At 42.9% G+C, this 13,719-nt stretch overlaps 1 protein-coding gene across 2 annotated transcripts; it reads right to left on the bottom strand.

The window, feature by feature from the left end:
• Nucleotides 1–527: 527 nt before the first annotated feature.
• sh3rf2 (SH3 domain containing ring finger 2) lies at nt 528–13,320 on the bottom strand. Of its 2 annotated transcripts, none has more exons than XM_040120419.1 (11): nt 13,105–13,320; nt 12,486–12,918; nt 10,289–10,585; nt 8,924–9,019; nt 7,436–7,837; nt 2,928–3,049; nt 2,579–2,749; nt 2,081–2,355; nt 1,681–1,985; nt 1,286–1,590; nt 528–1,137 (listed from the first exon to the last, which is right to left on the bottom strand). In XM_040120419.1, exons 2-11 carry the CDS (start codon nt 12,915–12,917, stop codon nt 957–959), a joined length of 2,586 nt encoding a protein of 861 aa, XP_039976353.1. In that variant the 5' UTR covers nt 12,918; nt 13,105–13,320; the 3' UTR covers nt 528–956. The 2 variants fall into 2 exon arrangements, with proteins under 2 accessions (XP_039976353.1, XP_039976354.1); XM_040120420.1 differs by lacking the exon at nt 13,105–13,320 and adding an exon at nt 12,998–13,098.
• Nucleotides 13,321–13,719: the final 399 nt, after the last annotated feature.

The raw sequence follows: 13,719 nt of genomic DNA, 5'->3' as shown, positions 1-13,719 counted from the left end.
TCAGGATGTAATATTGACACAGGGACCCTCTTCCAGACAAAAAGGGCAAACCCATCTTAAGCCCTTTATCATACTAACTGATACTGTGCTTTAGTTGTGCATATTTCCAATATTTTTTCTACATATTTGAACAGCCAAAAACCAGCTGACACACAGTGAAGTAGTAGGCCCTTTGGGTTGTAGGTAATCCAGCCTTGCTGATGGGTGTGACCACAGGATGCAGAATAAGGTTATACACGTAGAATGTAGGGTAACTCCGAAAGATAATATGGAGCAGTTAACTCAGCTGCAGTACTGAAATACTGTAGTTATTGCATGACTATTTTAACGTGCTGCAAGAGTACACAGGCTTAGTTTCACATTTTACACACGTTTTGCTGCTATCTATTTTTTAAATTGCAGAACGTTTCAAACACAGGACTTTTGCATTTAAGCAAAGATTTCTCCATTACAGCACAGACGTTAGTCAAAGGATTATATTGTGCTCCTGAAGTAAGACCCCAAACTGCTAACGATCTGCAGGTACAGTTTATTACCACAATAAGCAGTACAGATATTTTACATCAGAATTTCTCTAAATATATTTAAATATAATTTGTTTTCTTTGTGGGTTTTGACAAAGGCACTCACCAATGTGTGTAACATGGGTTATTCAACAAGATATATGTAAACAAGGAACAGTCATTAGGTGGGTTTTTGTGCAAAATGTTATAATAGTACATGTGTCACAAACATGCACAAACGTTGAAGGACACAAAATATATCTCTGGAGAATTTAATTACACTCTCATATGCACTCAGGACAAAAAAAACACCTCCTTCATAGGATTGTCATGTGGCAGCATTAACCTTTGGACCTCAACATGCTTCTTGTTGTTCAGCAGGTCAGTCAGGTCATTTGGCAGTTTGAACAAATGGAATATAGAAATATACACTACTACAGTAGTACTACACAGTCAGCTGAGCCTCTCAAGGGCTTGAAGAACACTGCTGTGGAACAAGCCTGTCTGCCCACTGCTCTCCTGAGTAACCAGAACACGTCCGTCGGCTCGAGGTCTGTGGACGAGGACGAGCTCTCCTTGAAGCAGACTGAGCTCGGAGTCCGACTGGGCTAAATGCGTTGTAGTCACTCTGTGTCTGGAGAAAAAAAAAAAGAAAAAGAAAAAAATGCAAGAGGCTTTTGTCCAGTCCATCAAATAAGAACAATTTTTCAAGTCTACCTTGTCTGTCTGATAATCAATCGCTGCTCTTTATTTTCAAGAGCAAACACAACAATGCAACGTACCTGCTGGGGCTGAACTGAGCTGATACAGCTGACAGCGACGGCTGTGACGATATTGGTTTTTGTGGGTTAGAATTTAGGTCTGACATGGGTGTTTCGAAGCCTTTCCTGAGAATAGGGGCTTTTCCTTCTTTGAGAATGATCCCTGGTCCATCTCGTCCCAAGGTGAGGGATGGGGCCCAAACTTCTAACAGAGGGAGGCCTGGTCGGCAGTTGGAAGGGACCTGATTTCCTGAGGACCAGGAGGAGGTCCGAGGCCTTGGAGGAGGGGAGTCTTCATCTGTGAGGAATCGCACTGACTTTGCAGGCTAGGAGACAGTCATCAAAGGAAGATATTTAGTTTAAGAACAATGCATACTAAGCACATAACACCCGAGAGATCATCAGTATGACATTACCTTGACTGTATTGTTCCTGTGTGAGTCAGGTCTGACAAGAATGGAGTGAGGCCCATTGGTTGGCTGTCTATCTGGATGAAATGTTGCCTCATGTGTGGCAGTGGAGTCCCTTTCCTTCAGGACTCCAGCAGCAGAGGGTGCTGCTGGCTCAGTCATCCATCCCAGCGGTCTGCCAGAGTTGGACAGGATGCTGCTGTTTTTCTTCCTCTGCATGGCAGGTGAGTAGCCAGACGCCTGAACTTGTGCAAAGTGCTGAGAGTTGGACGGGACGTTCAAAGTGGACGTATGGGAGAAATGCTTTGAGCCTGAAAAAACATTTAAAAGACATTCTTTAAGAACATGGGGAAATCTCTAATTTAATCAAGATATTAGAGGACAAATGTGTTTGTTTAACACTCACCTCTATGAGGGTTAAAGATACGCCTCACAGTGTCCCAGCCTTGTGAACCCCCATAGAAGCTAGGTTTTCCAGTGCAAGTGGATGACATTGCATGCTGGGATCCGTTTGGCACAGAAGGGACCTGTCCTGTCGAGTATATTGCTCCATCAGTGTTCACCCTATCAAGAGCGAGGACCACAGCAGGATTCTTGGCAGCGGTAGGTTTCTTTCCAGCAACTGTGTTGTACTGTGAGGACAGATTAGCTGCTTTGGTCTCCAGGAGTCTGGCTGAGGTTCTGCAGTGAGGCAGTGAGACACATTAGTAAAAACTAAAGTACCTCATCATACCGTAAAGAAAGTTTATTTGAACCAAGCACCAGCCTCTGTTACATAGTGTTATATTCCTATTTCATGAATAACTGAAATGCGTGCATGATGACATGCCCCCATTAAATTACTGTCTTAATCCAAATTTCATTTAGCTCCCACTTTCTCCAGTGCGCCATCACAGCCTCTCACCTGAGCACAGGCGTGATGTAGTTGCTGGGCAAAATACCCACTTTGCCCGTTCTGAGTGACAATCCACGCAGCCAGCCTTCTTTGAACTTTCCATACACTCCCACCATCTCTCCTTTCCTCAGCTCCAGCTCCTCTGGCCGTCGTGGTTTGTAAGAGTACAGGACGGCACACCTGAGGAGTCACACAGAGGATTTGTCTACGTTACTACCACACTTTTTATAAAATATATCCAGATTATGCTGTCTTTTTTAAAAGGTATTTGACGTTTTCTTGGTCCTTTTTCTGTTCATATCTAGCACCCGTGACCCTACATTATTATCCCAATAATATGTTTAAAACAGTGACTCACACACTGATGGAAAGCTGCTGCGTGGAGCAGTTTTTGCTCTCGGCAGGGGCAGATGACATTTGGGGGTTTACCAGAGCCATAGAGATGGTGGGGGGAAGCTCACTGCTCATCCTCTTCTCACTCTGTAATAGGATGGTTTCAAAATTATCATCATATTGCACATTATTTACCAAGATATGAAAACGAGTCTACAGCCATGTTAGTGGCTCTATGAGGTAATTTGGCATGCTGACATTTATCAGGTATAATGTTTAGCATGTTCACTGTCTTTGTTTAGCATGTTAGCATGTAAATGTAAATAAAAAGTACAGCTGAGGCAGATGGGAATGCCATTAGTTTTGCAGGTATTTGGTCAAAGTATTTGAGAAAATAAAATTTTCACCTGTTGATGGCACTAAAGTCAAGAAGATTACCAAAGTTACAACAAACTATTCCCTACATTAATACGTGGTAAATTAACATGTGTACAGAATTTCATGGTCATCCATCCAATATATTCCAAAACGAGGACTGTGCATTTTGTCTCCCATCACTTCCATTGGAAGCATTTTAGGAAGGGATCTCTTAATGGCATTTATGAGGAAGCATATGCATTCTCTTTGTTTCCCTGTTCATTTATTCGGGTTTTTTCCTTGAAATTTCTTTTGATATGCTGTATAGACATCATGATGTATCCATTATCAGCCACGTAAAATACAGTTACCGTAAAATATACACATAATGGCATGACAGACTTCTTTTGCCTTGTGACTCCATATATCCCAGCTTCACCTTTTAAAGCTGAGAGCCCCGAAACTCTGACAGGCTGGAAGTCAGCAGGCTGTGAGTCGAGCCTGGTAAAGCCAGTGACAAGTAGGGAGTGACACTGAGGTGTGTCTCACAACCATTGATGACATAGTATGAAGCTTAATCCTTAACTACTCAACTACTAAACTGAAGTGGGCCTTTTAGTAAGATCTTTATTATATACTTTTTGTTTTCTCTTTTGGCCAAACAACCCCCCCCCCAAACATTATGTTTTTTGTTATTATCATTACAGAGAGGTGGAAATAACTTTTTCTCAGTGACATCTCCATTTGCTTGCTGCTATTTACAGCACTACCACTCAACTACTTCCACTACTTAAAGCTTTAACACTGGCCTGTGGGCGCTGTACAGAGGGATATACCCACTGTACAGAAAGTGAGATGAACAGAAAGTGAAAATGTGCCAGAGTTAATTACTGATGTAAAGGCCCTGCACACCCGCACAGGTGTTTTCATTACTCTGGCTAATTACACCTCTATTCAGGCTGAAGTTGGCTGGAGCTCTGCTGGAAATCACATTATGCCACCCATCCCCATTAAATTGTAGCGACGGGCTCATTCGAGAATAGCCAGGCCTGCACTGAATCATCCTCCAGCAATCACCCCACAAAGCATGATTGGTGTTTTGTTTTTGTTTTTTTCCCCCCCGATTTCTGTCCGACTTGATCCCGACTCACATTGCCGTTTAGCTGACATCAACAACAACCTCACGAGATGGAGGCAGCTGCAGTTTTCCGTAGCTGTTCTCCCAACGAATATCAAGACCTCGGGGCATGATGGGAAATGCCCGAAATGCCCAGAGAGGCTGAATAAATTCATTCCAAATATTCAAGATACAAAAAAAAAAAAAAAGAAGCTCTTTGGTTTTTAATTGCTGTGAAGCAACACAAAAACAGGCATAATGGGAAGAAATAACATCTGTACAAACCGATGTCCGAAGCCAAAACAGTGTAATTGTGCCATATGAATTATCAATGAAGGAAACAAACACCCTGTATTCCTGCTTTTCCTCTCCCTGTGCATGTGTAGAATTGTGAGGATATTTTGACTATTAATTGGTGTTTTGAATTTATATATTCCAGGATAATAAAATGTCATGTCATTATCACAGATATGCTGCATTTTCATACCCTACCACTCAAATCATGATTTCAACAAAACGTCTTGATGAATTGGGTAAAAGCTGAATCGACTGCTCATTCAGTCGAGATATTATCTAACTTTCTGTACTGTGTATTCTCAGCAGGCTAATGGAAATGTTTCAACTTGATCCAGCCACCTGCTCTTGTCCACTTTTCAGGCGAGGCAAATTTAATCTCAATTGATAATGGTGTAATTTGTACACCCTAAGAGGTGCAACACAGCCAGATGTCAATCAAGCACAGTCTGCACATGCCCACGCAGGCTTAAGGAGGTCTAATCAGACAACATAGGTAAAAACACATATGTGGTTGGCCAATGAGGCTTTAATAGTTTAAACACAGTTTGTTACATGCAACTAAGGATTATTTTCACTATTAAGTAATTTACGGATTAATTTAATCTCAATTAATCACCTAATAGTTTGGTCTATAAAATGTCAGACAACAGTGGAAAATGCAAGGAAAAATAGTAACTGATTTATTTCCTTTGGATCAACTATTCAATAAATCCACTAATCGTTTCTCCAACAGTGCTAACTAGTATCTTGATGTACCAGTGAGGTATGTCATGGGATTAAACTTTCCTATGTCGCATCTGAAGATGTTTTCGCTTTTTGCTCAGTTTCATGCTAAATTTTGCTCTTACATAACTTTGCCAATATTCACACTAGTACACATTATTTCATCCACAGTTGGTGGGAAGCTGCACCTCTCTGTAAAACAGCCGAGCCAGGGGTGAGAGCTGATGGGATGCAACACTAAGAATAGCACACATGCTGGCTTGGTCAGTGGGGAGCTCAGCCTCGGGTTTGGGGACCGAGCTCCATTAAAAATGGAAGTGCCTGGCTTGTCTGCTATTACTGGCCCACTGATGTGAAAGTGAGTGTTACCTGCTTAGTGAAGAGGAAGGAGTTTGAAGGCAGGGGAGAGAGGGGTCTGTTATGTAACCAACTTCACCAGTGACTCATCATCATCAGCATGAGAGAGATAAGCAGACACACTGAGGGACTCTCCAAGCCTCCCACTCTCTACATCTACCCCCCCAACTTCTTGTGTTTTGCCTTTTTGCATCTCACAAATTGTGTTTTCTGTTTCTCTTCACAGATCTACACCATTTTCAACATTTCCTCTCACCCTTTCCTCTTCCTGTCTTATCTCTCCTATTTCCTGCTTTTATCTTTTATCTTCTCAAGTCTCCCCTACCTCCCTTCCTCTCGTGTTTTTCTCCAGTCTTCATGAGGTTTAGCATTTTTATGCTCCGACACGTATAATTGCAGGGTAGAGCATTAGAAATTTGAACTGAATCAAAGGAAATCATTATCCCAGGGGGCAGGCCACTTGGCAGCAGGTTATATTATTAGACCTTGCAGAGGCTTTTATGTTGACACTGCACTCAGGCACTCGCTTGGTCAGAGTTTTTGTTGATAGGACATGAAACATTAAAACCTGTGTTATGTCTTAGCTGAGGTGATCAGAACTAAATAAGTTAATATTCTTTTAGTATTTTACAGCATGCTCTGTTACAGTGTTTCTATCTTATTGATTCTCCTCATCAAAGCATATTTAGAATACTGAGAAGCCCAGTGCTTAGTTGAACTAGCCTCTTTGAACCCTCTGCCCCATCTATAAAATATACAGCAGGAATCAAAGAGTGGATTCTTTATTTAGCAGACTGTCCTCATAATTCTAGGCCCCAAAGACCCTAAATTATGATCAGAGATCAGATTTTTTTTTAAATCTGTAGATGTCAAAGGCAGCCCACAGAGAGCCTCTGGAACCTTTGAAAAACAGTAAAAACAGTTAGTTTCAAGAGTATTAGTGACCATAGTGTTTAGGTAATGACTAATTTAGATGAAATAATAACAGTAATGGCCAGCTCAGTTATTCCAATGGTATTGTGCTTCCTTGAAGTTAACAGAAGTACTTAAAATGGGCCTCTGTGTGTTTCACACTTTAACACTTTAAAGGTAAAGGAGCTTTTCTCTTTTCTCTCCTTTTAAGAATATGAACATTACTCAATTTCTCTCAAATACTTTATCTCTCTAAGCTGAAGAAAGAAAAAGGACACACACCCTGTTAGACTACTATTCATCTCTGAGGGGAAACCCTGGCTTATGTCCCAGGACTCATGATTCTAGACCTTTCGGAATTTCGGTCCACTCACCTACAGTCCTCAGTCCTTTCATATCCAGCCCTTTTCCACATCTGTGTTGTCTTAATGAGAGCCACTTAATCTTTCGGCACCCAACACAAGGGTGATGCCTCTCTTTCATTCATTCCTTAACCGTAGCGTCATGGTTCCCTCCCTGTACCCCTGGGGACAACTTGAACCCTTAGTGACTCAAATAAAAACATCTAGCACCTCAGAAAACCTCTGTGCCTTTTGCCAACCACATGTTTTCTGTTTGAACAAATCACTGCAAACAATACAAAGCCAAACCCAGTTCAGCTCAAAGATTACGAAAGAGGAATCTAATCGCGATTTTAGAAAAAAAGGAGACTTTATCACATCAGTATAGCATGCATTAGGACGGATACTGTATGTTTGCATGTGACTCACCTGTAACAGGTGTCTTTGTGTTGTGTCAGATTGGCGTCGGATTCGTTGAGAGTTCACTCTGGAGGGGTGAGAGTGGCCCTGGGCGGCAGTGGGCGCAGACTGGTTGCGTGGCTGACCCTGACGGCTGAAGCTGCTGACGGTGCCGATGTTGGTTGTCTCTCCTTTGGTCGTCCGATAAAAGTTGCTGCTGGTGGCTGCGGGCTGTTTCCGCTGGTTGGAGAGGGGCAAAGCATTGAGGATGGGTGTCTTAGCTGGAGCTTGAGGGAATCCGTAATGGGCGGTCCTACTGGATGCGTCAGTGGCCTTGTCTTTACCCCAGCTCCCAGTCCGATGGTGAATTTCTGCTGAGTCACTCACCCTCCGACTCTTTCGCTCTAGTAGTTTGGCAGCCGCTGAGTTTGGCTGAAAGAGATGAATACATAACAAGAAACCACAGTGAAAATCTGGATAAATCCTACCACAAAGAATTGTCAATCCTCAGTCAAGAAAATCCTCTCCACCTCGCTCCTACCTGCTACTAGCGCCTGTCAACCTCTGCTCCTGCTGATCAGCAAAACGGCTGTCTAAAGACACCCACTTATCACTACTCCACTCACCCCTACAACTTGTTGGACAGGCAGGCAGGGAGGAGGATAAGTTCCAGCCAATGAGCCAGGAAGGGTTGACTGGTGCTAAGAGAGAAGCTGCACAGACAGGCAGGCAGACAGACAGGCATGGCAGGGTTAATGCTTTCACTCCCCACAGTGATGTGCTGTTATGCCACCCAAGCAGAGAAAGCATTACTGTGTCTTCACGCCTGGCTGCACGACACGAGGAGAGGCAGGCTCAGAAAGGAGAGGGGAGAGGAGCAAAGTAGAGGATGAAAGAGGTAGAAAAAGATGAAGGGCATCACTGAGGCGGGGCTTTAGGAGAAGACACGGGTGAGCGGGAGACAAAAGGAGGCATAAGAGGAGGTGAAGAATAATAAGAGGAGAGGAACTCTTAGGGAAAAACTATAGCAAAACAGATGACAAGTGAGGGAAGTGAGGAAGAACTGAATGAGCCACCACATTAACCTCACTGTAGGAACAAATACACTTCTCCTCAGCATGGATGAAGTTAATTCCTGGAGGCAGAAAGTATAGAGGAAAACAAATGACAGCCAGCTAGCTAAGCAAGCTCCGCAAACCTGAGTAAGCCACAGTCACAGACTAATGAGCAGCTGCAGACACAGCAGGGCTTCACAGATTAGCTCTCTGCCTCAGCACTTTGCAGCATAGGAGTGACATTTACGGATGAATCCAAGACTTGAATGAAAATCAAGGTAGTGCCCTGGCAGTGACCTGGAATTAATGTCATCTAGCGACGACATCTATGGTTCAATTCATTACTAGAGCTACACTATCAGACCAAAGTGCCAAACGGCAAGTGTCAACCTTGATCACACTGAAAAGGCCACAACTCACGTTCAAACAATGAAGCAAGAGAGAAAGAAAAAAGGGAACTCACCTCTGTAAACTGCTGAGGGCAAATTCCAACTCTGTCCCCTAGCCTGGCTTCAATCCAGTGTTCATCCACCCGTCTGATGACAGTAAGGATGTCTCCCTGTAAACCAGAAATAAGTAACAAACACACAGAGAGAGCTCAACTTAGACAAAATGTTGGCGAAAAGGTGAGAGGCAGATAAGCCATGGGGAAAAAATAAAAGGTTGCCAGGTGGTTATGACAGAGTGTGCTCGCCCTGGAGACTGAGCACTCAGCTCAGAAACTCTCCGAGCCCTGTGTTTCTTCTGCGGCATGTGACATCAACTCTCTCTCTATGTCTGCAGGCCCAGTCCTTTCTGTAGCCAGCCCTGCTCTAAAAAACCATTTGACCATCTGCATTTAAAAAAAAAAAAAAAAAAAAAAGGCGAGCTCAAGAGAGCTTTAATGGAGAGCACACAAGTACTGAAGCCCTTATATAACTGCCTCAGAAATCCTTCAGGGTAAGTAACAACCACTGCAACAGAGGTCTCAGCCTCAAACTCCACAAGTCTCTCAAAACAGTCAAAAGAACAAAAAGCAATCACCAACTTGTATTAATACTCCTGGGAATTTCCTGTGCTATACATAATCATAGACTACTACAAGTTCATGTCCAAAAAAGACAAACCCGACTGATGCTGAATGGGTTAAGTCGCCATATCTCTAATAAGGGAGCAGGAAGTGAAGCCAATATGCTGATATGACGAGGAAATGAGATCTTTGAAATATAGAAAAAATGCAGCTCAATTATTTTCCGAATTGATGGAAGTATTCATGATGTTTTCAATAAATCAATACATTCCTTTGTCCATTAATAAAAAAGTTCCCATGGGCCAATGTGATGTCTTTACATCGCTCAACTGCTCTGACCAGGAGCAGGAAAGTCATGATCTATTATGCTATTAACCAGTGAAGTCAAGCAAATTTTTGAATTCATGAAACTGATTAATTGTTTCAGTAATTTTTAAGCAAAAATGCCAAAACTTTACCCTTTCCAATTTTGCACATTAAAGTTTTTCGATTTTCTTATTCTTCCATGATAGTAAATTTAACATCTTTGGATTTTGGACTGTTAATCAAACAAAACAAGACATTTATTAAATTAATTAGGAGATGATGGACTAAACAACAGCAACACTCGTTACATACAGTTTTCGTTCCTCCTAAGGGTTATTATTTTAATTTTCACCAATGGTTTTGTTGAATGAATTAATTTTCTTTGTGCATTAACTAACGAGTAGAAAACCCTGCTAGCAATTTAAACGATCAAGTGCACACACACGCAAGTGACTAAGCCCAGTGAAAATAAGCTCTTTCTGCAGCATTACGTCAGTAGTTTGAGCGTCAGACCTTGAGGAAGCTGAGACAATATTTACTGTCTTCCAGTTTCATTTCTTCTGGATTAAAGTTGTACAGCGCCCTGCAGAGAGCCAGCGGCTGCGACTGCTGGAGGGGCTGCAGCAGAGGAATCTGGTTGCCGGCCTGCAGCGCGCCGACATTGACTGACACACCGCTGCTGTCACCGCCACTTCCTCTGTGCCAGCTTTCCTCCACTTTGTGTTTCGGGGCGATACTGTTACCAGGAGTGAGGACCAGCTCTCCTGACGCATCACCTCGTTGGTTTTGCATCGAAGCTCTGACAGCAAGCTGAAGAACAGACAAGAATCCCAAGTCAGCCACTGCATGTCTAATGAAATGATGAATCTCTTTTACTTGAATTATGTTTCTAAAGATGGTGAAATAAATCTCTATTCTAAAAGTAATGAAGTTGCTTTATATAATTAATTTGAATTGAAGTTTTCAAAATTCAAACAGATCTCCAAATAATAACAGAAGAGTTTAATTAACCGTCCACATCGATACACTTTTCCCTATGAAGTATTTAATCTGGCTCGTCATTGTAAAGTGTTCTACATTACTCTAAATTAATGTTAATTTCAAGATGAACACACTAAAATGAACTGTTTGGATATCTGGCCTAACTGGAAAGCTGACGGTGGATCGCGTGCATATTACACCACATTATCTTGAACTGTAGGTTTCTGAAGTGTGTTTCTAAAAGGCAGAATCATCCCAAGCTCCACCTCATGAACTATGACTGAACTCAAGCTAAAGCGGCGTATTCCAAGTAAACTCTTGAACGCCGTGAGCAGTTTATACAAAGGACGATTGAGAAAGCAGGTCTTGGTGTTTCTCATCACCTGGGAGAATAAAACATCAAAATCAGACGAATACTGTGTAATGATTGACTGACTGTGAAGTATCTTTATGATCTTTAGACCTTTGTTGAGTTAAAATCAGGTCACAGTGGTAAGTGTGTTGCACAGACCAGTTTATATACAGCCAAAAAATGACTCACTCCTCTCTATTTTGTCATTTTCTTCGAAAACTGTATTTTTAAATAACTTATTAACATCCTGAAAATAAACTGAGACAATTAAACTTTTATTTAGTACAACATACATTTCAAAAAGTCTCCTTTTTCTGAAAATGAAAGTCTAATTTTATGGGTATAAATGCTGAATTGATCAATGGTCAATTGGACCTTTAACTAGGATCACTTCTAATCTTTCTTTATTAATCTTACACCTATTGCCCTGTACAGTAGCTTTTTAAAGTTATAACAGAGCTCTCCTCACTAGGTTCTTGTTTCTGAGATAAAGGAGAGGACTCAGGAGGATCGGGGTTTCCTATATTCTCTATGATGTGAGAAGCAAATCATCCTCTGACTCAAGTACACCTGTAAAATAATGGTAGACACTATTCTTGCAGGTTTGAGAGGCTCTCATCACATTTGGCACGGAGGGATACGAGCTCACACTTCGCCAGAGGAGACATTTTCATAGGTCAGTTCACTTGCCAGCGCACGTGTCGCATAATCTCATACGGTTGAACGCTTATTGGGTGAAATACTACTTGAGTTTGGTGAACGTACAGTGGTGACTAAGTAATTCAATAGGTCAGAGATGGGACGCACAGTATGCCCTAAATCGACAAAGTGCAGCGGTTTATTATTGGCCATACAAATTTGTCGCCCACCAGAGATTTTGCCTTACCGTTTTTACCAAGATTTAGGTCTCCATTTAACATGTGTGGGTGCATTAAGACACTGTGGGCAATGTTACAAATCAATGAGCAGATCTGCTTTATGGTGATATTGGCTTTTTTTTTTTTTTTTTTGGTATTGAGTTTTTGCATTAATCTGACAAGCAGTACATTGATGTGTCATTTTTTAAATTTGCTAGATTAGCCAAAACCATTCCTGTGTGGTTGTATTAGCCGAAAAAGTTTCTCAATTGATTTATTCAGAATTTTTTTCACGATATATATCAGTATTTTGATGTAAAATTATACTGTGTATGCCATGATACTTACTTTTTTTTTAACACTGAAAATTTAATAAGGTTATGGTCGTCAATAAATTTTTTAATACCTCCTCAGTATTAAAGAAGCAAAAGCTTCACACTAATGACAAATGCCACCCAAAGCAGAGTCAAAGTTGTTCTAAATCACAATGCGGAGAATGAGGCCAGGGTCATGCACTGACCTCCCTGTGCCCTTGCGTCTCTCTGTGTTGACTCTCCTGCTGCTGCTGACCCTCCCTGACTGGCAAGCTGCCCCTAGCAGAGGGCACGGCACAGCGGCCTGTCCGTCTGTCGCCGCTGGGCCCCGCGGAGCCCCGGAGCCCCTCCAGGAGCCGCACTAGCAAGAGGTTTGCGGGAAGCTCCGCCACCGTCCCGCCTGGGACGGGCGCACCGCACTCTGGGCAGAGCAGCCGGGGGTGGGCGGCCTCCCGCCTCTGCAGGCAGGTCACACAGAACGTGTGCTGGCAGGGCAGGACCTTGGCTGACACACCCAGCTGCTCCAAACACAGAGGACACTCCAGCAATCTCATTCGGGCCAGCTGCTCCGTTTTAAGGAGGCCCGCCTCTTTTGAGACTAAGGCCTCTGGCACATCTGCAACGCTGTAATCCACCATACTGAAAGAGAAAAGAATGAAACGCTAATTCACTGACAAGACGTTCGTGTCGGTGATTGTACGGTGAAAGCGTTACCGACCAAAGTCCTCCTCTGTGACAGCCCGGTTTATAAACACAAAACTTAAAGAGACTTTGACGTGGTGGTATCGCTGAGCGTGGACACTCGCAGGTGTCATGTGAGCTCACCTGGCAGCCCAGGTAAGGACAGCGACCGGAAACACCCGCAGAAGACGAAACGGTCCCACTTTCGCCTCAGTAACACGGAGTGCGGAGAAACATTTTCGCACTTACGCGTGCCTCTGCTGTCCGCCAGGGCGACGTCCCATAAACTCCGATTAGGAAATGCGTAACTTCTTCGCCGGCGTCGCCATGACGCAGCGCCCCGAGGACGGTTGCGGTACGACGCAGGAAAAGCCCGTGAACCTTTTTTTTTTTTTTTTTTTTTTTTCCATTCATTAGGAAATGTATCGGATTTCATGTGTCATGTCCGACTCAGTTTAACCCTTAACAGCTCTTGGTTTGACAGCTTCACTAACTGCGACAGGGAAGGAGGATTTGCCAATGTGATAGAAAGACAAACGTTATAGTGGTTCTTTAACAGTTCCTCAGCTATGGAATTAATGTTTCAAGTTTTTGGGTGCTATTTTCCATTACGCAAATACATAAATTGGTTTTCTCCTTGATTCGGTTTAACGGCAGTGCGGGACATGGACTTTCCCCGAGTAGCCCCGCTTTCAATTGTTTAGACCGTTGCAGGAAAAGGGGGAGAGAGCGGCGGAGTCTCACACGGCTCCGTGGCGT

The sequence above is a fragment of the Xiphias gladius genome, chromosome 23, assembly GCF_016859285.1.
Source record: "Xiphias gladius isolate SHS-SW01 ecotype Sanya breed wild chromosome 23, ASM1685928v1, whole genome shotgun sequence".
In the NCBI taxonomy this organism is placed as follows: Eukaryota; Metazoa; Chordata; class Actinopteri; order Istiophoriformes; family Xiphiidae; genus Xiphias; species Xiphias gladius.
This window is presented reverse-complemented; position numbering and strand designations above follow the sequence as displayed.

Excerpts from the sequence above, each read along its gene's own strand:
- sh3rf2 (XM_040120419.1), bottom strand. The coding sequence starts at position 12,917 with ATGGTGGATTACAGCGTTGCAGATGTGCCAGAGGCCTTAGTCTCAAAA. Across the intron at positions 1,986-2,080 it reads TATCTTTAACCCTCATAGAG|GCTCAAAGCATTTCTCCCAT; the intron begins GTGAGTGTTAAA and ends ATGTTTTTTCAG. Across the intron at positions 1,591-1,680 it reads ACAGGAACAATACAGTCAAG|CCTGCAAAGTCAGTGCGATT; the intron begins GTAATGTCATAC and ends ACTGTCTCCTAG.